A 25074-nucleotide genomic window follows, 5' to 3' on the forward strand; every position below is an offset into this window, starting at 1 on the left:
GGGATTGCCCAAGATACCAAATGGACATGACTCAATATGGGTTATCATAGATCGATTGACGAAAGTGGCACACTTTATTCTATTAAAGATTGATTACAAGGAAAACAAGTTAGCGAAACTATACATTGACAACATCCTTAGACTACATGGGGTACCAAGCCAAATAGTCTTAGATAGAGGAACTCAATTCACCGCCCAGTTTTGGAAAAACTTACATAAAGCTTTAGGAACACGCCTAGATTATAGATCAGCCTATCATCCACAGACCGATGAACAAACAGAAAGAGTAAACTAGATATTAGAAGACATGTTATGAGCCTACGTACTAACCTATGGAAAAGACTGGGAAAAGAGCCTATCATTCATAGAATTCTACTACAACAACAGTTACCAAGCAAGTTTAAAGATGGCACCATTCGAAGCCTAGTATGGAAGGAAATGCCAAACCCCATTAATATGGTCCGAGGTTTGAGAAAGAAGCCTATTTGGCCCAGACATGATCAAGGAAGCCAAAGAACAAGTAGCCAAAGTCCAAGAGAATTTGAAGGCAGCACAAAGTAGACAGAAGAGCTATGCGGATACCCGAAGAAGACCGTTAGAGTTACAACCCAGAGATTTCGTCTATTTAAAGGTATCACCCATCAGGGGTACTCGAAGATTTCAAGTCAAAGGAAAGTTAGCCCTGTGGTATATTGGACCATATTAGATCATTGAAAAGATTGGAGCGGTGGCCTATTGCTTGGAGTTACCTCCGGAAATGTCAGACATAAACAATGTGTTTCACGTAGCTCAACTAAAGAAATGCCTGAGGGTACCAGAAGAACAAGCACCAGTGGAAGCTATGGATTTACAACCAGATTTATAGTATTAGGAAAGACCAATCAAGATATTAGATACTGTCATCCAATAAACCAGGAGGACAGCAGTAAAATTTTGTCGGGTACAATGGAGTAATCATATAGAGGCAGAAGCCACATAGAAAAGAGAAGATGATCTTAAAAAGGAATTTCCCTATCTATTCGAGGATCAGCTCGAATCACGAGGACAAGATTCTTTTTAAGGGGGTAGATTTGTAACACCCTAAAAATTTGACCAAGTTTAAAAATCAATAAAAATTGAACTTTTTAAAACTTTGCATAGAAACTAGAATATATAATCAACATAGGTAATATTTATAAATAAATTAACGTAGGAAAACAAACTTGATGTGTGAAACTTTGTGTGAGAATGTTTGCTTGACTTGTTGAACTTATGGTGGTACACTTTTGCATACTCATGCATTCAAATTTGAATTCAAAATCATTTAAACATATGCATATATAATCTGGGAAATAGAAAAGAGAAAGGAAAATAGAAAAGCCACTTCTCTCTCTCTCTCTCTCTCTCTCTCTCTCTCTCTCTCTCTCTCTCTGTCCGTAGCCATAGCCCATCTCCTTCTCTTCCCCCTTCCCTCTCTCCCTCCTCGCGTGGGCTGGCCCAGCCAACACCACAGCAGCCGTGGCCCAGCGCTCGGCCCAACCTCGCTCACGCCCCTCTCTTCTCTCCCTCTCTCCCACTGATGCTCAGGCCCCGCGTGTTAGCTCCATCGTCAACCTCATGACCAGCAGCAGTACGTGGCACAGCCACGCATCAACGCCCCTCTAGCTCTACCTTAGTGCCAATGGAGGTAAACGGCGATACAAGGAGACCATGGGACCCCATGGCGCCCTCTTTTCTCCTCTTCTCCCCTCTCCTCCCTCATTGTGAGCTCATCAACGCCGACACCATGGTTGCCTCCACGCCAAGCCACCGGAGTAGCCGCCAAGGCATTTCGCCATGCGCATGGGCAAGCACCAGCTATGGCAAAGTGACCTAACGAAGTCAACCATGAGTGCGCGTGGTGGATAAGAGTGGCTGGGGAAAATATCTAGCCACCGGGACCGACCTAGCCGCCGGCGCCATTGGTGTCGTCTTCTCCCTTCTTCTCTCCCGCTATGTCTTTGGCCGATTGGAGTGACCGGTGAGTCATAGAGCCCCTTCCCCATCTCTTTTGCTAGCTAGTTGGTTGTCTCCCCCTCTGTGTTGTGCTATCACCACGTGCCCTGCTCCGCTGAGCCGCCATGGCCATCGGCCATCACCGGCAAAGTCACCCAGGGTACCACACCACCCTCACCACATTCACCACTCACCCCCACTCATGTACACTCAATTGGTCGCAATGGTAGAGGCTCGTATGGCTAGGTTCACTGTGCAGCGCCACTGGGTTCCCTTCAGTGAGCTACCACCGCTGTCGTGGGCACCTGTTGCCGACGGTAACCCGCTATCAGCCACGGTGGACCCTGTGAGCACCGCACACCCATCACCCGTCATCACCGAAGGCCACCGCCGCCGGCATAACCAACTCTGGTGAGCCAGGTCTCTCTATCCCCTATTCTAGTGTCACGGTGGTCACCCCGTCCATCGCTCTCTCTCTCCCCCTCTCTCTCTCTCTGGTGTGTGGGCTAGGCACGTGACGGCGTTGTCGTTACCGTCGCCTCCCGTCCATCCCTCCCCCTCTCTTCCTCTCTCACTCACTGCATGGGACCTAGGCCATAACGCCGCTACCGCTGTCTTCACTAACATAGGTAGAGAGCCCACCTGTCATCCACACACACACACCACAACACACAGCGCGGGGTGCGCTTTAGAAAACGCTGGGTACACCCGCCTATTGTACACATAGAGCTAAAAATACATCTTCCTAGCTTAGAAAAATTCCAAGAAAATTTGTAAATAAACTAGATGGATTAGGGAATTTAATCATGTAGTTTACACATATTTTCATGCACCAGAAAATGCACATAAATTTCTACCTAGTTAAATAGCTATGGAATAAACTTCTAAAATATGTAACTTTTAAACCCTAACTCCTTTTTACATGAAACCACCTCTAAATTCATCTAAAATCTAATCCTATCATTTGCACCTAGTACCACCATATTGTTCTATGTTTGCTTTTGCCCTTTCTTTTGTGGTTAGCGGTAGTCTTATTTCGGTTGATACGCCCGACAGACGACGGTAATCGTCAGGAGGACGAGGACCCAAATTTCGTAGACATGCCGGAAGGTGACAACGACGAAGGCAAGTCCTAGCTCCCCTCCCTACCATCTTGCTTTAAACCACTGAAATGCTAAAACATGACTATAAGATTATTACCCTAGAATATGAGTTCGGTTATTGTGATATGAATATTGTTGGATTAAGATAAATGGTTATCTTGTTACTTTATGAGCTCCACGTTATGAATAGACTTAGGGATAATGATAGAACTTAAAATTGTTAAACCTGAAACTAAACCCCGATAGGGGGCGAGTGGTGGTAAACTATGGAGGTAGTTTACCATGGCAGGGATGCCTAGAGAGGATTCCGGTGGGAGATACTCGCATCGGTCACATAAGGACCAGTTCGTAGTCCCTCTCGCCTAGTGAGATATTACATACAGCCACATGTCTATATGGGTAGGCTTGATCTCACACCCTGTTAGATAGAAGTATAATTTCTACTAGGAGGCCGGTGTAGGCAACAGAATATTAGAAGCCAACATAGGAATAGGTTTTCTTCTGTGGTCCGGTTGGCGTGGATGCTATGTGATCTTCCACGTCAAGCTTTTGGTTTTTTGGCCACGTTCGAGCCCATGTTTATTTTTGGCCATGTTCGAGCCATGTTATTTTGTGATGATTTGGTATCATCATGTTGGGACGATTCGGTATCTTCCTGGTATTTATGTTTCCAACCCCTAAGAAGCCATAGTAGAGTTATATGGACATCTAAGGTCGCGTACATTTGGGTACGAGGTCTCGTTAGGTCTATTTCATCCACTGATCATGGATGAGGTTGCACCTACCAGTGTGGGGAAAATTTATACACCTCTGTAGAGTTACTTAAACCTATTCGAATAGCCACGTCCTTGGAATGGGCAAATGCTAGGATGGGATACTATGATTAGATTTACTTTTATGTGTAATGAAACTGGTAATGGAATTGATGCTAATCTGGGTACTAGTGGGAATGGTAATACTCCGCTAGGACCCAACCCTTAATTATAGTCACCACTACACTTCTATTTCCACCCTATGGTTAGGGCTTGCTGAGTATGTATGTACTCACCCATTGTTGACCTACAGGACTTCGGCACGGAAGAAGACTATGACTTCGATGAGGAAACATACACGATTTCCGCAAGGAAATACGTTCGTAGGAGTATGACATCGAGGCTAGGGTTTTGACCACGCTCAAGTTGCCTGTGGAATAGGACACCGCTTCGCTGTATAATAATCCCGCTTTAGAGACCACCAATAATTTCGTTTCAAGGCCGTAGTATTCCACTAGATATGTAGCCTATGACCATGCCCCTTTGGACCACTGTTGTAAGACATTATTTCTAAATATTAATAAAGCTTGGAACCTTTTATTATATATCTGTGTACCATTCTTATGAATTTGTGCGTACTTGTGCATGATCCTGGCACAAACCGGGACTAAAGGTCCCCTCCTGCAAAAGCCTACGGCCCTAGCCGTTGGGCAAGGGACTTTAGTCCCGGTTGGGGACTCCAACCGGGACTAATCCTATCTTTAGCCCCAGGCCCAAAAATAACCAAAACCGAAAGTCTATTCTCTACTAGTGCCTCCCGGACGGCATGCATTTGGTTGGTTAGCAAGGCACGGACACATGCTTCTCTCGTATCATCATCTTCAGGCATATCCTATCAATCAGCATTTGTTTTGATTGATGAGATTATTAATCCGATCGATCTTCTGTGTAGGTTTGGTTGAATTTGTTTCTGCATTTTGTGACTGGTCTTGTGGAGCTTAGATGACTAACCTGCAGTTGCACCAAAACTTAATTTTCATGTGGGCCGACAACTTTTCCACATTTGTAATTTGCTTGTTGTGGCATGCCACATGTTTACCCTTGGCTCAAATTGATGTATCCTAGCAGCACTAGATTAGTTTACTTTAGGTGTATGTCTCTAGCTACTAATGTTTTTCCTTTTTACCTGCAGAGTTGTTTTTTTACGGCAATACCTGCAGAGTTCTTGTTGTGGAAGCAAATGTATCATTTGAGAAGAAAAATGTTTTTACTAGCTGCAGTGCCTATGTGAGAAGCTTATGCAAAGGAGTTTTTTTTCTCTCGAACATTGCTTATGAAAAGGAGTTAAACCATAATTTATTTTTGATTATATGTCTTGGATATCTAGATGGATTTGATATGTGATTTGGTGACGAATGGATTAGCTAGGTTGAATTTGCCACTTGAATTAAATTTTCTATGTATTGAACTATGTCGAAAAATTATCATTCCATATTCTTATACTTGATGCGGGCTTCTCATGTAACTCAATTATTTGCATTATTTTGGCCTTTGTGATTTTCCATGCATTATTTTCATGAAAATGTTGTTCATTATATCAAGGAAGGATTTTGCATTATGCTGCTGCTGTCTCTGCTTCATGCAATCAATCCAGTTTAATTTCTATGGTTAAGTCCATTGATCAATGGTCCAGTTGAATTTCACTGATTAAGTCCTTTGGTCAAGGATTTTGCGAGTAGGGACGTCCGTGGTTATCTCCCCTGGCCTGAAAATTTGCTTCCAAACAGCCGCAGGATAATTGTCCCGTACAGTGAAATCTCCCCTGTGGGTGTGCGGGGATTCAAATTGTAAAAAAAAATCCACGGAGGGGTTTTGTTCCCTGGGTTAATCGCCCTAAGTTCCCAAAGTAGCCCTAAAGCTAAATGCCAACAGAGGATCTGCATAATTTTATTTTGGAGATATGGTCGTTGCTATTTTCTGTATGGCAGGTATACATGCAGATGCATATCGATTTTGAAATTGTATAAACCAACCGGTTATCTGATATTTTCTGGAAAAAAATGTGTGATTCGTTGGCATGCCTTGCTTAGTTGCTATCAGCATGAGACTTCAAATTGTGATAGATAGGTGCATGGAACCATGGATAGGTTGCCTGTTTTAGCTCAACACATATTAGTGCTGGAGTCAATTTTGGTCTTCACCCATGATAGTAAGTAGCTATATCTCTTATGGCGATGGACAGTTGTGGGCCTCAGGTTCAATCTCAGGTCTTGAATCTTTTGTAACGTACTGAAGATGTTCTGTGGACTTTTGCATGTACTGGTTTTCCATACCAACAGGCAAGCAATCCAATCACAAATTCATCTTATCCTGTTCAAGTCTTTGCATCTTATGTTCCTTGCCAGATGTCTTAATTTCCTTGTTTACAAATATGTTCGTGGGCTTTTATGATGTGTTTTTTGCAGAATAGGCAAATATATTTGCCTAATATATCTATTGATATTGTTCATGAGCTAGGATGGTTTGAGGCCTTCGGACCACGACTGAACTTCACTCATTGTTTTCCATTTGCATGCCCATAGGGATTAATGGTTTGGCAGCCATTTTGATCAGGTTAATGTTTGCAGATTACAGTGGTGTTTTATAATATTGGTTAGTGTTTCTAGGAAATATGATATTAGTCTCGCACTTGAAAAGGTTGGAAGTCGATTGTGTAGGTCTTTTAGCAGTACCAGTTGCTGATTGGTTGGCTTCTTTGCAATATGAAGTTAGCAATATTTTATAGATGGATATTTCTAGAAGATTATTCTGGGCAACAAAATAAGTAGTCTGATGCATCCTGCCACCAGAAAATTGAAGATCAAATGTAGTCCTTTTACCAGGACCAGTTGCAAATTTATTGCTTTGTTTGCAAACTGAAGAATAATGACAACTATAATTGCTACGGTCTCTACAGCTGACCTAGGTATGAGTTTCTATTTGCTTATGTGAAATTGGTTGTACCCTATCACCTGAAGCGCTGGATGTAGTTGATGGTTGGCCTACTAATAATAGATGCTAATCAGTTGTTTTCCATGCGAAATGAAAACACAAAAGTAGTTCTGAGCACACTTGAATTGTTTCCTTGAATGAGATGAGATGATAGTGGCCTTTAGTTGTTATTGTTACATTAATTTAGAACCAAATCTTGATTTGTTTTGGCCTTTTTATCTACCAGATAATGCTTTGATTATTTGTTTTGAAATTCCCTCCTGATATTTTATTTTGTGTATTGTTCTAATTGCTTCATACTTTCGTGAATCACAGGCTTCCGCCTCATAGCAAGAGCCAACAGATGTGATCTCACCGCTGATGCATTGTCCCCGTCAACTGTATCTCACCACTGATGCATTGTCCCCTTCAATCCACCAAACTATTGAGGTAACAATGAGTTGGCATTGTCCCCTTCAATCCACCAAACTATTGTCCCCTTCGATCCACCAAACTATTGAGGTAACAATGAGTTCTGGTATTGGCATGTTACCTCACCACGGATGCAATGAGTTCTGGTATTGGCATGTGACCTCACCACTGATGCATTGTCCGCTGCAGGCACCTCGCCTCGCTGTCGAGGGACATGTCGCCTACCACTAAAAGACACCACAAGGAACCCAACCAGCTGAGCTACGCTCAGTTCGCTGGCATATGGATAGATAGAAACCATGTATTGTGTACAAAGACCATACACTCAGTGTTATTACCAATAATATATATCTCTATGAGTTTCTTCATATGTATTTTATATTATTGCCTCACATGTGACGTTGGTAGCTAGGGTGCCCGGAAGGGCGCTTCCTTTTCTAGTATATATATATACTGCCTTGTGATCTTCCGATATTATATACTGCCTTGTGATCTTCCTATCTCGCTAGTGAAAAGTGAGAATGAAATCAAATCCGATCATTAGGGTGTTGTCTGCGGCAGCAATCGGGTTCTTGATCGGCGTTCCTTTTGCCGTACAAATCACATCAAAGCTATTTCCCGTTGAACCTTGTTGGTGATGGAAACTGCAACACCAGCGGCAGCAACATATTTGCCAGATTTTCAACACCGTTCAGAAATAGCACTTCTAATTATACTGCAGAGGGGACTCCTCTGCTGCAGTCAAATGCCACTTCAGATTCAGAGGTACAAACTCTCAACTTGTCAGAAATCAAGTCCACGCCAGTGGGACTTGACGAAGATCATGTTTCAACATATGTTACTGCAACTTGGTTCAGCTACATACCTTGGGGGCATGTTTGACGTTTTCTACATGCCTCTTGTGCCGTAGAATATTGCTCTGCCAGGCAAAACCAAAAGGCGCGGAGCGGCTACCACCAAACATCGTTGTTCGAGAGTCTGATCTTCACCTGCGCCGGCTCTGGGGACACCTGCGTCAGGTCTCTCTCTCTCATGACCTTCGTCCGCTCAGCCTTCCTTGCTTCCATTTAATTTGCTTCTAACTAACTACTGTATTATTAACTTACTGAATCGACAATAGTATTGAAATAATTTGTAGCAACGTCGTTTTTTTAGGACGGTCACTATAAATGGTTCCCATCTAGAGCCGTCCCTACAAATTCATTTATAGGGGGCGGCTCTACATCCAGCCACCCCGATAAATAGATTTGTAGGGGTGGCTGGATCTAAAGGCGTCCATACAAATATACGCCGAATAGTAAAAATTAAGTTCTAAAATTCGATTCGTTGAAACGATCTCAGACAGAGAAATGACTAAAACAAAAGTTGTAGAGCTCGAAAGGTTATAGAACTTTGTAGTTGATAACTTCTTCATTTGAAATCATTTTGTCATGGAAAATTACGTTTGAATTTCTTAAATTTAAAATTTGAATTTTTCAAACGACCTCGGATGGAAAAAGAACCAAAACAAAATTTATAGACCTCGAAAAGTTATAGAACTTTGTAGTTGACAACTTTTTCATTTGAAATCATTTCTTCAAGGAAAACTATATTTGAATTTCTCACATTTGAAATTTGAATTTTTCAAACGACCTCGAATGGAGAAATAGAAAAAACTAAAGTTGTAGATCTCGAAAGTTGTATAACTTTATAGTTGACAACTTTTTTATTTGAAATCATCTAGTTGCGGATAATTGCGTCTAAATTTCCAATATTTGAAATTCAAATTTTTCAAACAACCTCAGATGGAGAAATAATAAAAACGAAAGTCGTAGATCTCGAAAAGTTATACAACTTTGTAGTTCACCATTTTTTCATTTGAATTCATCTAGAGTACCAAACACCCATTTTAAAGTCGGTTCAGCATAATATTAAGAGAGACAAAATTTGACTGTGTGTGGTCCAGTGTTGGAGGGAACGCGCGAGGCTGAGGTTGCGTGTTCGAATCCCAGCGGCCGCGAAACGCGCATTTTTCATGTGAGAAATCGCATGACTTGGCTGCTAGGTGGAAAAAGGAACGGAAAAGTTTTTAGAAATCCTTATCTTTCATCTTTTTAAAAAAGATAGGCCATTAAAAAACAAGGTCTAACAGTCCGTCTCTTTCCTATCAGGAGTTTACAACCTCAATACCAAGGGACCATTATTAGAAGATAGCATAATTGCGAAAGGGCCTATAGCCTAGTGGTTATAGCACCTTAACCTCAGTAGCATCTAGCAGGCCTGGATTCAACTCCCCTTGGGAGCGAATAAAAAGGTCTGGAATAAAAGAAAATTAAAAATATAGGTTGAAGTTTTCCCCTGCTGACTTCGGTCAAAAGAAAAAGAAGATAGCATAATAAGTAAATGCCAACACCATCTTTTACTTTTTGAATGGTCGACGGTGCCATAAACTTGATAACCAGCACCATGGAGTCAATAAATTCAACTAAATACAATTCTGAAACAATCTTATTCGAGCACACGCCGGACCCACGGCAATGAAATTCACACAAGCAGCAATCATCCGAGCAGAGCGTGGGCGTGTGGCTGCCCGATGGGGCCTCCTGGAATTTTTTTTTAAAATATATTTTTTTTATTTAGATTTATGATTTGTGGAAAATAGATTTGTAGGGGTGACTTATTTTTCAACCGTCCCTACAAATCAATTTACAGAGACAGTTTGGGAACCGTCTCTACAATAATTTGTAGGGACGGCTGGCAAACCGCCCCTACAAATGCCCTGTAGCCGCCCCCACAAAGGCTTTATGCAGTAGTGCGATAAGCCTCCTTATATATCCTTATATATTATATTAAGCACATGGCCTCGTGGAGGGTTGGGTTGGGTTGACGCGATTAATTAGTAAGTACATATTTTGTTTGGTGTCAATGCGATGAGCAGGACACCCCGACTCGCAAATACCTTGTGGCGCTGACAGTGGGTTACAGTGAGAGAGTCAACGTCAACGCGACAGTTCACAAGGTAACACTGTAAGAAATTATACGTTACTTGACTGATTGCTTCCATCCTGGTTTCTGATGGTTTGCTGTAAACTGAATGAACACCGATGGATGGAGCAGTTCTCGGACAATTTCGATGTGATGCTGTTCCACTACGACGGTCGGACGACAGAGTGGGACGAGTTCGAATGGTCCAAGCAAGCCATTCATGTCAGCGCCAGGAAGCAGACCAAATGGTGAGCAGCGACAGCTAGCAACAAACAGTCCCTTCTTCTTTGGTGGTGTGGGGTGCATCATGCACTGAAAATGCAACAAACACATGCATCAGTGCTAGTTTAGTTTTCAAAAAGTTTTCCAAAAAGTACTACGGTAGTTATCACATCGAATTTTGCGATACGTACATAGAGCATTAAATATAGACAAAAAAAAAGCTAATTGCACAGTTTGGTTGGAAATTGCGAGACGAACGTTTTGAGCCTAATTAGTCCATGATTGAACACTAATTGTCAAATAAAAACGAAAGTGCTACAGTAGCCACATTCCCAAAATTCGCAAACTAATCATGCACTCATTTTTTTTTCCCCATGTAGGTGGTATGCCAAGAGGTTCATGCACCCCAGCATCGTGGCGCCATACGACTACATCTTCCTGTGGGACCAGGACCTTGGAGTTGAGACCTTCGACGCGGAGGAGTACATCAAGATTGTGAAGAAGCACGGGCTAGAAATTTCGCAGACGGGCCTGGACATCACCAGGGGGGTCAAGTACTACGATATCACCGTCAGAAGGAACGACACCGAGATACACACGTAAGTACTGTATTATTAGCTAATAATAACTATACTTACGTTTTTTTTAAGGTAGTCCATTATCTTCTCATCTCCCACTTTTTGTTTTAATTAATTTGTGAAATAAAATGGGTTCATCCATCATCACCTTATTCATCACAAGCTAATAATTAGTATTAATACGAGGAATAGAGTCATTTCACTAAATCTAAAGAATATACTCATACGCTGGATCACCACATCTAGAATAAATGATTTCTCAAAATAAACACCATGTAAAACCTACAAAGATTCAGAAGCGCTTTCTTTCTTTCTCAAAGGAAAAACGCAACTTCCACCAACAAAATTCACTAACAAATAGTCAAACAAAACTCTCAAACTCTGTCCTTTGAAAGTTACACCAAAACAAAATAACCGATGCCCAAACATAATACCCCATCACAAATAAATCAAGCACTAGTACAAAACAAATTTGTACAGGTTGGATCTATCCGCAAACCGATTAGGAAAACATAGTAAAAATAGTGATCCACGTAGATATATCTAGAGACGTATAATAACTTATGATAATCTCTGTAAGTGAATATATATTTATGATACATGTGTTACTGTAACTCGTGATGATATTTACCACAATGTTATAGTAAATCACTTAGGAGGAGTTGTAGTAATCTCGTAAATTCATACAATCGTTATGGTAACTCACTACCACAAACTTCAATGCTAAAGACAGGGTGAAATACATATCCAGAGGCGCAGGGCGCACCTTCTTCTGGATGATGGTCATTGAAAATCACAATTTCCTAGAGGCGGGATCATTTGCACATCTCTAAAAATAAATTTCCAAAGTAAAAAAATACTAGTTCGGCGAGTCCTGTGTAGGCCGACTAAACCCATCCAGGAAGTCTGCCCATCTCTAGATGCAAAGCCCCGCCACTTCACTACCGCTAGTGTCGATGAAGCAAGAAGCCACCACCAGTGTCAGGGAGAGGGGCTGCTGCCGCCCTAATCTGCTCCAGATCAAGCCACCGGTGCCTAGGGAGAGGGCCACTATCACCCCGATCTACTCCGGACCAGGCCATCAGTATTGGTGAAGGGAGAAGCCAATGCCAAGCCTGTAGCCACCAAGCTCGTTCAACCGCTTGCCCTGAGGACGATAGAGAGAGAACACATGAGAGGCGGTGTCGATAGTCTGAACTCGAAAGAGATATTGAAGCCCTCACCTGACCAGATCAAGTGCCCACTTGACTGGATCTCGCAAACCCTGCATCGTGCATCCTCCCTGCCGCAAGTTGTGAGAGCAGAAGAGAGGGAGGGACAAGAGGAAGATGGGAGGAGCGCCGTCGGCTACAATACTAAGGAGATCTCGCCGCCGCCCCTGTCATCCCCCGCCCCTGCGTAGCTCCTCGGCCCTGCCGCCTCCAAGGTGCATCGGCCTCACCGCCATGCATCCTCCCCATCATGGGCAGTGAGGATCCTCTAGCCTAGGTAGAGTACAGAGCAGACAAGGGAGGGTTCAAGGTTGAGGAAAGGTGGTTCTATCGTGTGGGCGAGGGAGTGGCGGCCCGTGTGGGAGGTAGAAGATGTGGTCGTTGTGTCATGTGGTAGAAATGTTAGCATCCTCTAATATGACTTAGGGTTTGGGTCTAAGAGACAAATTGGTCGGGTGTTGACTTAGCTTAGTAATAGAGATGAGCCTATTAAGAGGTCTGTCTTTGAAAATATGATTTATTTTCAAAGACAGACCCCTTAAGAGGTCTGCCTTTGTTAATTGATATTTAGAGGCAGCGCATTTTTAGGTGTCTTCGTAAATAAGCTAGTTGCCTATGAAAATAGTAAGGTATTTTTGGAGACTCAAAGGTTGTTTGTTTGTCTCTCTTAATAAAATGAGTTGCCTCCTGACGAGATCTTAACATAGGGCCTCAGGATCAAAGGATCCTGATCGAGAGACCCCCCCCCCATCGATCCCTCTAAGAATGCCCGTGGGCTTGGGGGCTACACCCCTCAGGTGTGCCCACGCACACCTTCTGGCTAAGGATTGGGCCTAGCCCGAGCACGCCCTTCACCTCTGCTTGGGGCTCGGGGGCTTGCCCGTGCCTCAGGCTCCCGATCGATAGGAGTCTGAACCCGATCCTTAGCCCCCCCCCCCCCCCGGCCTTCGGCGTCAGCCAAGGCCTGGGCTGAAGATAAGCGCCCCGAGCGTCCAAGGCTTGGGGGCTTCCCAGCGTTGCGCAGCATGCATGGCGCTGTCAACCACTCCACCGACAAGGTCCTACTCATCAACCCCTCAAGCATGATCCCTTCATCGCCAAGAAGCCTCCAGAGGGTGCACCTAGTGGAGGCCGGTCTAAGCCGACAAAGCCTGACACTCAGCGTGTTAGAACAGAGCAGTCGGACGATGCCTAGAGGTTCTTTGGCTCCACGACAACGCCAAGGTCCATCTGCACCACTACAAGACACTCCTGGACTCTACCGCACATAGACCATAGGCTAAACTCCCCCAAACCACCATGTACCTGACTTATCTCGATACATAAGGGGAGTTTGTTTCCTATACAGGGGGAGGATGAATCCAGGATGATTCCAAATAGATCATTCCTGTCCTCACTTAACAGCTAGAGCACTGCACCGAGAGCAAAACCACCTAGAGAGCACTACCGAGAGCTCCTCCCCACTTCCATCATCTTACTCCCCTCTGACGAGGGGGGAGACCTCTCCGGTGATGAGCTTTAGGATTAGCATCGAGCGATCCCCTGCCAAATCCCTCTCTTACACTCTATTGCAACCCCACAATTTTGGGTGCTCTTGAATGCAAGGATCATCTGCTGCTGGACGTAGGGACCAATAGCAGAACCAGGATAAACCGTTGTGTCCTCTCTGTGTTCTTTATGTTCTTGAGTCCACCTGAGCCACTAGAGACAGACACTCAATGACAGTCGACGAACAACAATGCTTGTTGCGGTTTTGACCCCGTGATAGCTAGCGCACTAGGTAGGGGAGCGTGTCAAGTATGATTCAAGCTCTAAGGTGGCTGAAGCCACCCGCGTCGTCACCGGAGCAAGAGGCACCGCCCTAGATGGCGATGTCCGCTTCCCTAGCGAGTTCTTCATAACGGCCGACGCCTTTGCCCCGAGCCAGTCCTCAACTTCGGGAGCCTGGCCTCTATCGCCGACTGCTACGACAAGCTTCACCCACTCCAGGAGGTTGCACCAGCGGGCGACGAGCCCCCGGCACCATCTCCCCTGTCAGACCTCTTGGGAGCAAATCTCGAGGTCCTCACCCGGCAAATCCGGCGTGGTCTAGGCCCGAACTCCACCGTGTTGGACCATCGTCGGATGATCTACATGCTGGCCAACGTCCATCACCAGATCATCACTAGAGAGGTGCTCCCGCCGCCCAAGCGCTTCTGGTACTACCTCCCAGATCTACCATTCAGGATCCAGAGCGCCGCTGCGTCCTTCCAGCTAGAGCTAGAGCACCTCGTCAGTCGGCAAGTGCCATGAGGCGCCATCCTCTCTGGCTCAACAGGGACCAATGTCCCCTCATTGCGCGCCTTCCTTGAGATCCTCTTGGGGAATGGCATAGAGTACGACTTGGATTACATCAACTACCACTCTCTATGCCACATGTCCTTCCACATTGACGGCAATGACCCCATCATTAATGCCCCGAGCTCACATTGCTAGACCAGAGTCCCCACAGCCGTGCGAACTACCTCTAGGAGAAGGCAGCTCACCCGTAGGCTCGACAGGTGGATGTGGAGGCCGCTGAGGTAGGGCTCAGGCGGTGAAGGCAGGAGCTTGTGCAGCAGTAGGCGGCGCAGCATGCTGCCGTCGTCGCCGACACCCTCACGGGGGCTCCCAGCATGTTGCGTTTCCCCCGCGTGACCTACAATATGGCGGCTGCCGCTTGCCGTCTGGAGGACATCTTTGACACGCAGGACCCGAAGACCAAGAAGCGGCTGCACAAGGCAAGGCGACTCCTTCGTGTCACCCTCAAGTAGCAGGCTAAGAGCTTAGCATCTCGGTGCCATGCTGACACCTCCAGGCCATCCCAACCGACGGCCACCGTCAACGGGCACCGCTCCGACGCGCACGCCCCACCGATGGGAGGAGACAGTGGTGACACCTCCAGCAAAGGCTCTGACCGCCCGAGGACTAGGGGCGCCAAGCCCTAGCAGGAGTGAAGGCATGAGCTTTCCCACCACCGTCCGACCACGCGCAACTGGATCGGCGTCGACCACGACATGCGCAGGGGCGAAGCTAGTATTAAATTTATGGTGTTGCACAACGTTAACAGTAGTGTAAAATTGTCTTCTTTTAACTGATTTACGTGGGGCCCGAACGAAGGATCGGCAAGCACTAACAGAACGGCCCCGACCGCTGCATTACCAGCTATGTCATCTTTCCCCTCTCTCGTTTCCATTTCATTTCATTTCATTTTAGTTATGTGATCTATCGACAGATCAAGTCTCCCAGCCACATGACGGCGCGGGGCCCCCAGATGGGGCATCACTAAGGGTTCTAAGGCTAGGCCATCAGACTTCAAGTCCGCCCGAAGCACCTAAATAAAGTGTGAGGGACGTTTAGGGGTGGGAACAAGCGGCCTTAGACAGGTGCTCAAAAGCAGAACCGGCCGCCCGTCGAACGATGTCCGAGTACTGACCTTGAGCCGCTCGTGGTGACCCAACGAGGGTGGCAGCAAACCCCCGAGCACTGGTCCAATGGGCTTAGGAACTATACAAGTAGCTCGGTCAGGAAGCTGAGAATCTTCCTCATGGGGGACCGAGACAAGGCATGGAACGACTGTAAACTTGGAGTTCTCATGGACTTACTCGCTAGTAGCACAGGCGCAACGCTCTTCACCACCGAGGCTAGCATCATATCGAGCCCATCCTGAATGAGGGACCAAAGTCTCCCAGCGACTCATGAGCAATTAGATTACAAACAAAAGTGATTTCATTAATAATTGAGAACGACCTAGTACAATATACGGGTGGCAAAAATCACTAATAGCAAAAAATGTCGATGCTACAGTGGAGCCTCCCCTAGAGGGCCCGCTAGGGTGACCTAGCCATGCAAGTGACCCAACCTACTCTCCCTCCTCTCCATGCTCTAGGGATCACCGAGGAAGGCTGAGGAGCCTCGAGCTCGGTGAGTCGACCACAGGGGAGGTCGGTGGGTACTAAGAAGAGGTAGATATTTCCCAACTGCAGCTAGGAGATTAGCCCTGTTCTCGGCCACTCGAGCCCCCCCCCCCCCCCCGCATGGTGCAATTTCCACCCGACCACATCTCTGGCTGAGGCTTGGAGAAATCCCAAGCACCTACGAGCCGCTCAGGAGCCTCCGATCTCTGCAGGTGACCAAAAGCCTATAGACGACTCCATGTCAGTCTCCTCGCTCTTGCCGCTCGCACCTCTGTATGCGATGACACAGAGGCGGCTCAAGAGGGTAGGTTAGCCGCTGCCCGGCCCTATCGCGGCGCACGCTCGACGGTGCCACCGCGAAGGGCCCCAATACAGGTGACCACCTCAACTCAAAGTCACGGTTGGGGCCACGCTGGAATCCTTCCACTCTCGTGGGGGTGATCTAGCTAACAGAGTGATAGGCTCACTCAGAGGGTGGCGTCACACTCCATCGTTGCCATGGTCATGTGTATTCGGATCTGAGAGGAAGAAGAGAGGTTGCCGAAGATGGGATAGTGGGGCCGTGCCCTAAGGGCTCCCTCTTTATAGCCCAAGACTGATGCGCTGTGAGTGGCCTTGAGCCCTCCGAATCAGCCATCAACGGCTAAGGGCGCCAGTGTCGGCCAGACGCCCCTCAATCCCCACAACTGCGCCCTAAGCGGTTGCACGATGGTGGCCGCATAGTAAAGGTGGAGTCAAGGAGGGCATTGACAACGAGTCAAGTCCCCGCTGCACCTTCCGTCAGACGCGCCACCCACTCCGCGCACGCCTTCACACGGGACTTGATGGGATCTGACTCCCCTCGAGCCCACCAAGCTTCATCAATGATCCGAATCCGCGCACACCAAGTGCCACGGCCTCTCCTTCGCTAGATCTACACCACCTGGCCCAACGTCTCGTCTCCCAGATGACACGGGATAGCATGGGGGTGCACGCCATAAGTCCTCCAACCGGTGCGGCAGCCCAGATGCTATCAACCGCCTGCGCGGGATGTTAGAGGAAGGGGCACATCTAGAAACCGCCTCGCCCGCTAGCATGGAGGCCCCATGATGGCCTCGGGAGCTACGCCGACTCCCTAGACGGAGATCGATGGGCACCCGGATGGCACATCCCCAAAACTAAACAACTTTCTAGAGTTGGATCGGGAGCCACTAAGTAGTGGGCCCAACGAGGGCCTCGGCCACGCTCAGTGCGTGCTCCACACCCCGACCTATGCTGCCAAAGTTGGCCCGAGCGACCAAGACCTGCTACCGAGGCCCTAGATGCTCTCGATCACCCGACCCACGACAGGCCTGGGTCTAAGCGGGATGCCTCTAGGGCCCAAGGCCGGCAACTCCCAAATGAGTTCATCAGGCCCTCGCTCAGTCCCCAAACTTACGCAGCGTGGGTCAACACCACTTCTCCTCCCTGATAGCCGAGCACTCCACTATACTTGGGAGTCCCCACGAAGAGCACTAGACTCTTGCCCACGAAAGCCATCCCCGCTATGGCTAGAACGATCACCGACATATTGAACTCAGCCCTTCGTCACCATCACAAACTCGACTAGTCGAGGCCACGAAGGCCTCGGGGGCTCCAGACGAGATCCTAACATAGGGGTATATTAAGCCTCGGGATCAAAGGTTCCACACCCAGAGAGCCCCCAACCGATCCCTCTAGGATCGTCCGGGGGCTCAAGGGCTACACCCCTCAGGTGTGCTCTCGCACACCTTCCTGGCTAAGGATTGGGCCGAGCCCGAGCATGCCCTCTGCCTTTGCTCATGGGCTCGGGGCTCGCCCGAGCCTCAGGCTCCTAATTGATAGGAAACTAAAACCAATCCTTAGCCGCCCAGGCCTTTGGCGTGAGCCAAGGCCCGGGCTGAAGACAAACGCCCCAAGCGTCCAAGGCTCGGGGGCTTCCCTAGCAGTTGCCCAGCAAGCATGGCGATGTCAACCACTCCTCCGACAAGGTCACGCACGGGCCATGACACAAGGGGACAAAAACCCTCCGCCAGGCTTCAGGGGCTCGGGGGCTTCTGGGCCCGCTCATCGGCTCCTCAAGCTGGATGCCTTCATCGCCAAGAAGCCTCCAGAAGGTGCACCTGGTGGAGGCCAGCCTAAGCCGACAAAGCCTAACACTCAGCATGTCAGAACAAAGCAACCGAATGACGCCCAGAGCTTCTTCTGCTCCACGATAACGCCAAGGTCCATCCACGCCTGCTACAAGACCCTCCAGGACTCCGGCGCACGTAGAACATAGGCTAAACTCCCCTAAACCTGCCATGTACCCGACCTACCTTGATATATAAGGTGAGGTCGGATCCTAGATAGGGGGAGGACGAATCCAGGATGATTCCAAACAGATCATTCATGTCCTCGTCGAACAGCTCGAGCTCTGCACCGAGAGCATATCCACCCAGAGAGGAGTACCGAGAGCTCCTCCCTACTTCCATCGTCTTCCTTCCGTCCAACGAGGGGAGAGACCTCTCTGGCGTGAGGTTTAGGAATCAGCACCGAGCAATCCCCTGCCAAATCTATCTCTTACACTGTAACCCCCCGATTTTGGGTGCTCTTAAATGCAAGGATCATCTGCTGCTGGTACGTAGGGCCCTAAAAGCCCGAACCAGGATAAACCATTGTGTCCTCTCTGTGTTCTTTGTGTTCTTGAGTCCCACCCGAGCCACTGGAGACACACACTCAGTGACACCCTACGAACAACAATGCTTGTCGCGGTTTTGACCCCAGTGACACCTCCTAAAATTGTTTTTTTTAGTAGTGATTCAAAGTGGCCATAAACTTATTAAGTGGCCACTTTGAGTCACTACTCTTAGCCATACACCCCCAAGAGATAACATGCTTGGATTGTGAGAGGATTGCTCAGGGATTGAATTGTAGCAAAGCGATGGAAAACTAGCCTAGCTTGTCTTCAAACCTGGCTAGTTCTAGCCAGCTTCGGTAGACTGACCAAAATATGCCTCGAAACTTCTCCAGTGAAGATGCCGTTGGGGAGGCGGACCTAGGGTTTTTTTTTACAACGGACCTACGATTATTCTAGGGTAGGCAAGCCACCTAGCAACAAACATCGTCGGATGCTTGTAGAATGGCAGGTATGGGATTTGAAAAGATAGGGTTTCGAAAATGTAAAATAGTAGATTGAATGTGTATTTGATGGATCAGATACGCTCAATCGTCTATGGCCCTTTATATTTTTAGGACGAGGATGAGCTTATCCTATTGGGTGGGGGGGGGGGGTTGTCAAAATTATTATAAATTAAAATCCAAGTGACATACAAAATTCAATTTGATTTTGGGCTGACAAAACCGTGTTGTCCGGTTTTGGAAACCGACTTAGCTAGTTTCCACAATTCTGGATCTTTTCAAGGCTATAATTCTCTCATCCTGACTACACATCTAGATCGTCTCGATGGGAAAAACGTAGCTGTAAAGTCTAATTTATAGTTTGTTATAAAACTGACCGGCCAGGCTGATTTTTTTGGAACAACTACCCCACTTTGAGTGCCAACTCTTACAATCTACTTTGCTTTAACGTCTGAGAACATGTTGATAATAGTAACTAATAATGTATGCTCTGACAATCTACTTTGCTTTAATTCTCAATACATTGAATTAAGGCTCGCTTGGTTCAGCTTTTCGAAAGTGATCCTGCTGCGCTAAAAATTAAAACGCCAACTAAAAGGGTAGAATTTGAAGCTGTTTTCTCAAAAATACCACGCCAACCAAAAGAGTGGAACCTAAAGCTGTTTTTTAAAAAAGTACATGCTTTGGTGTAGTACTATTTTCGTAGCACGCTTGATAATGGATCCAAATTTTGGTTTTCTGTTTTTTCTATAAATGGATAGAAATAGAGAGACGTTTCACACCTGTTTCAAAGGTGTAGGTTTCATAATTGTTTGAACCAAACATTCTACAGCTCTTTGATAGCACATAGCTCACATTAGTTTTTTCATATCTTACAACTTACATAAACTTTTTTTCCGGTTCACGGTTGAACCAAACTCGGCCAATGGAACGGCCACATATATATGTTTACACAGGTCGACGTCTGCCCGGAAGTGCGGTACCGACGTGCACCATCGGCCGTGCAGCGGGTTCGTGGAGGTGATGGCTCCTGTCTTCACCAGAGAGGCCTGGACTTGCGTCTGGCACATGATCCAGAACGACCTGGTTCACGGCTGGGGTCTCGACTGGAACTTCTGGAGATGCGTCGACGTAAGAACTCATATAAAGTAAAAATGGGTTACCATATACCTGTTATTACGTTTTGTGTGTCTGCAGGAGCCTGAGCAGCAGATCGGTGTGGTGGACGTGCAGTACGTGGCGCATCACAAGGGGTTTACGCTCGGGAACAAGGGCAACGACACCGTGGATGGAAGCCGCCGCAAGGTCAGGCTCCGGGCGACGGCTGAGTGGGGCATGATGAGAGCCAGATTGTACAAGGCGGACAGGGCCCAGGCAGCGGCTCTTGTTGCACAATCCGAATGCAGCGCCACCGTCATAGATCACTAGCTCTAGCTGTCAACATCACATGCTAGGTAGTATATATCCTACGATATAGAGCAAACTTCACCACATTGCCTATGATTGTTATGTCTTTGATTCTTATAAAGGTTTGATATATATGACCACACGCCATACACTTCTGTGGCTCAGTATCTCAATGCATTGCACCCGATCGACGAATAGGGTGTGTTTGGTTCACGTTTTGGATTTGCCCTGGCTAGCCAACTAAGTCTGGGCAACCAAGGCCTGCCAAGACAATGCAAGATGCACTTGTTTGGTTGCACTGGCTAGCTTAGCCTGCATAAGTAGTGATGTGCTTGGTTGCCCGGTTTGTCTTGGATGGGATCACCTCGTCTCTGTGCTGGTAAGGTTACCTCGTTTAGGCATTTCACTGAACAAGTGGTGAGCACGGACGCCAGCTCCTCTGCCCCCTCGCTGGCGGGCACGTCCGCCGCTCCCAAGCTTGGGGACGAAGCGCCCGAACCTACCCCGTCCTTGAGCATGCACGTACCGCGTGCGGCTGCAGCGACGGAACGAAACGAGCAAGCTGATGAAGGAATCGAGCTGCTCCAGGGCAGCGGTTGGGGCAATGATCCTGGTGTTTAAGCATTAATCAAGGCAGTGACATTTACCAAAGTAAATGAAATGTAATGTGTAAGTGCATGATAGCTTCTTGTTAAGAGGGCCCCATGCTTCAAATTTGTAACGGAGGGAGTACTATGCTAGCTATTTGATCATTGTGAACCGCTCCACTTATATTCCTACAAGACATGAAAATAGAGGCTATATTTGTATTCATGGAAATGATGGTATCGCATTTTTACACGCCACTTTGTACCTAAATATTCACGAATTGTTTTTTTCTTTCAAAAATAAATGTGCTGGTGCTATTTTTTCTGCAAAATCCTACGTTGTATATACTTCCAATAATTTAATTTGGCAAAGATGTTAACTCCCACAATTCGGACAACAAAACAACAAGATGTAGCGGTGCCTGATCGACCACCATGTCCCATGCCGCCGATAGCTAGCGGTGACTACACGGTGCCTAATCACCGCCTCCTAGTCTGCACCAAGCACTGTTGTGCCATGTTGCCGCCCTCCCTCCACTGCTACATCTAGCCTCTTCGCTCTCTCACCCCTCACTACATCAAAAATAATTTTAGAAGACAACCCATCTAATTTACAGAGGCAGGCAGGCAAGAAATGGGTATGCCTCCTAAAACACAGTTATTTTCGTAGACAGTCAATCTATTTTCGGAGACACTAAAAAATGAGTCTTTGAAAATAAATTAACATGCCCGCTCTGAAACTGATGTCCACCTCTGTTTGAATCTGGCCAAATGGAAGAATCTTAGTTGACTTTAAATTTTTTTTAATATATATATATTTACTCCTCTCGTCTAAAAAGAATACGGTTCTTGCTTTTTGAGAAATCAAACAATTTTAATTTAAATAAACGTTTGTGTGTGTGGTGGTGGAGCAGAGGAGGGGGCGTGCATGGATGGATTCACGGATGGAATGCACGCCACGGCACGGCATGGCATTGTAATAAGTGGTGCAAACGTAGCATGCGTCGTCATTGAGATTTTTACTGTGCCGGCTGGCCAGTAGACAAGGTGATGCGGCACCGTCACACTCACACTGGTCGGTCGCCCGTTTCACAGGCAGCGTCATCGTCCCAATATGCATAGCTTCCTCTTTGCCTTGCTTTGCTTGCAGAGCGGTCATTCCTTTTGCTGCCGCAGTGCTTGACCAATTGGCAATTGCATCCTCGCCTCAAAAGCCTGTGCAATCATGCATGGTGTCGCAATGGTAAACCAGCTTGCCAGTCAATTTAAAAGACGACCTCCTTCCTTCCTGCATCTACAGGATAGGAGTATCAATCCATCTCGAGCACGCACAACACAGGCATGCAGGCCTCTGCTTTTGATCCTACTTCCTCTGCTGCTCTGTCCACGGTCACTCTGCATGCTCATAAAGGACTATATGAATTACTGCATATGGTAACATACAATACAATTGAAGTATTGAAGATATAGTAGGTTCAGTTTTTTTCACCTAGCTACTCGTGACAGAAAATATACATAAACATATGTTATATAGGACGAGCAAAGGGCGTCAGAAAGAAAGAAAAGGTTGGAAGGTGAGTGACATCGTCTGCTGATTTGTTGTGAGAGAAAAATACTGTAGATTCTAGCTGATAAGCCAGCTAATAAGTTCAAGCGAACATGCCTTAACCGCCAATGCAACACCAAACATACTGATGGATCTCAGCAATCTCTAGCTATAGTAGCTATATATGCATAATGCAGCAGCACGCTGAGATTCTATACACTCTAGCTATATCATGATTGCACAGTGGAGTACTATGTATATATACATGTATGTATGATGTAGCTAGTAACGTGATGTGTAAAAATACAAGTGGTGCTCAAGTATGTTCAGTTCAGACACCAAATCTAGTACAGTGTTACGTGCAACTTATTTGTCGTTGGCTATACCAAACGCAAGCAAATGCAAATGTATGCCGGTTAGACTAGTCTAGCTAGGATAACGACTCTGTCCCTGCATCATATATCATCATGCAGTTCAGTCCAGTGGATCAGTAGTAGTACCGTACGCCGCGCGCGTACGGATTGAGAGGAACCTTGTAACGAATTTAGCCTTGGTACAACATGCACCTACCGCATCAAATCCGACTCTGTGGCAACTGCTTCCAAAAGGGTAATCATTGTTATTACTTCAACGACTCTGTTTAGTCATGATGCTCCAGGCTCAGCCCTTCCAATGATGATGGCAAAAAGCAGCAGCTTCGTTCTCAAATTAAAGCCTAGACTAACCTAGATGCATGCTATATGCATGCATGTGCGAAGCTCGTTCGGTTCTCTTTGTTTCTTGATTTCTTTCAAGATTTAACGAAAGAAAAAAAAACATGCCTCTGTATCCAATAATTGGAGTGGTATCTCTGGCTGAAAAAAGGCAAGATGGGATGTTTGGAAGAAGAAGAAGAAGAAAATTGAACATGGCTTATTTGCTGATTGTCTAATTAAGCCACCAGTAGGCTGGCTAGGTAGCTCCAATAAACAGAAAAGGCACAAGTAACGACTAACATGCTGTGTTGGTGGCATACAAGAGGACGATGGAAATGCAGGCAGCTTGTGCCAAAAGTGTGAATTCGCATGGTGGGAGGGCGACTTGCTATCCAACTCTGCTAGACGCTACTTTATTATTAGTCGTCCCTTGTCCATAGCTAGCGCGCGAGCAGCGGTTGCATGCGCAAGCAACACGTACACAGCTAACCGACGGTCGGTAGCGGCAACAGAATTTTGACGGCCCGACGGTTGAGATGCATCTTGCCTAGGTGGTATCTAATAGTATAATCTATACCTAATAAATAATGCACAGCACTATTACTCTACTAGGAGTACCACACTACTGTGGTGAGTGTGATCAGAACGGAGAGCAGACGTTTAGTACATGCTTTTGTTCGATTTTCGACCCTAAACTATGAAACTAGGTACTAGACACCCTCTAGCTATCAACCAGACAAATTTATTAAAACGAAATACACCCTTAATGGCATTCTTGAAAAAAAATATGTAAAAAATCATAACTTATGTATATTTTAAAGCAAAAAATGAAACTATATATAATACCATTTCTTCAACCAAATGTTACTAACTGATGGTAATCTATTTAGGGTTATTTGGGCCTTATTTATTTCGTTCCTATTGTTTTATTGCTCGCGGTATGGTTTATTTCGACAGTTGGAGGGTGTCCAGTACCCGGTTTTTATAGTTGAGGGTTCAAAATCGGACTCTTGTGTAAGTTGAATATTGAAAAAAAAATGCACTTTACCCTTTTTATTTGGACACCGTCCCTGCCTCCTCATGGCCAAGGCCAAACAGGCAAACATGTAGAAAAACAAACAGCTCCTCATGTGAAAATCCCGGTTCCACAAGGCGTGGGTGACGGACGGGGCTAAAAAGAACAAGCTTCTCCATTATATTGTCCTTGCTTGTGGGCCCAAACCCAGAATGTCTCTCATGTGTGTGTGCAACGAGGCATGGTGACAGGAGCACGGACAAGGCGAGGCGCCAGGGCAGAGTCGCGAGGGTGGGAAGGAGTAGGCAGGGCCGGGTGCCCGGGTGGAAGTCATGGAAGTTGCTGGGGTGCGAGATGGGGGCAGAGTCGTTAGTGGGGCGTCGAGATGAGTGGGGGCGTAGAAGTGGATGACAGTTGAACGAAGAAGAGGATGAGGAGAAAATAGAGAGAGAAAAGAATAAAAAAGAAATAAAAGAGATGGTCACCAATTTTTTGTACCATGAGAAGTTGTTCATACACATATTTTACTAAAAGCACTTTTAGTTCTACGGGTGAAGGGGTTTTTA

The 25074-nt window shown here is 46.4% G+C and overlaps 1 protein-coding gene and 1 non-coding gene across 2 annotated transcripts; both read left to right on the forward strand.

Moving 5' to 3' along the window:
* The first annotated feature begins 6269 nt into the window (after positions 1-6269).
* LOC136495074 (small nucleolar RNA snoR20a) lies at positions 6270-6359 on the forward strand. Its single transcript, XR_010768860.1, has one exon. It is a non-coding gene; the product is annotated as a small nucleolar RNA snoR20a (small nucleolar RNA).
* Positions 6360-7733: 1374 nt separating this feature from the next.
* On the forward strand, positions 7734-20686 carry LOC136491584 (uncharacterized). Its single transcript, XM_066487884.1, has 7 exons — positions 7734-7996; positions 8142-8250; positions 10149-10229; positions 10328-10443; positions 10798-11016; positions 20215-20389; positions 20456-20686. The coding sequence occupies exons 1-7, from the start codon at positions 7869-7871 to the stop codon at positions 20684-20686; spliced, it is 1059 nt and encodes a 352-aa protein (XP_066343981.1). The 5' UTR covers positions 7734-7868.
* The last annotated feature ends 4388 nt before the right edge of the window (positions 20687-25074 follow it).

The sequence above is a fragment of the Miscanthus floridulus genome, chromosome 11 (genome assembly GCF_019320115.1).
Source record: "Miscanthus floridulus cultivar M001 chromosome 11, ASM1932011v1, whole genome shotgun sequence".
Classification (NCBI taxonomy): domain Eukaryota; kingdom Viridiplantae; phylum Streptophyta; class Magnoliopsida; order Poales; family Poaceae; genus Miscanthus; species Miscanthus floridulus.

What these genes read in the sequence shown, in the direction of transcription:
- LOC136491584 (XM_066487884.1), top strand. Translation starts at nt 7,869, where the DNA reads ATGGAAACTGCAACACCAGCGGCAGCAACATATTTGCCAGATTTTCAA. An exon ending in TCTGGGGACACCTGCGTCAG is followed by an intron (nt 8,251 to 10,148) that starts GTCTCTCTCTCT and finishes TGCGATGAGCAG; the next exon opens with GACACCCCGACTCGCAAATA. An exon ending in AACGACACCGAGATACACAC is followed by an intron (nt 11,017 to 20,214) that starts GTAAGTACTGTA and finishes ATGTTTACACAG; the next exon opens with GTCGACGTCTGCCCGGAAGT.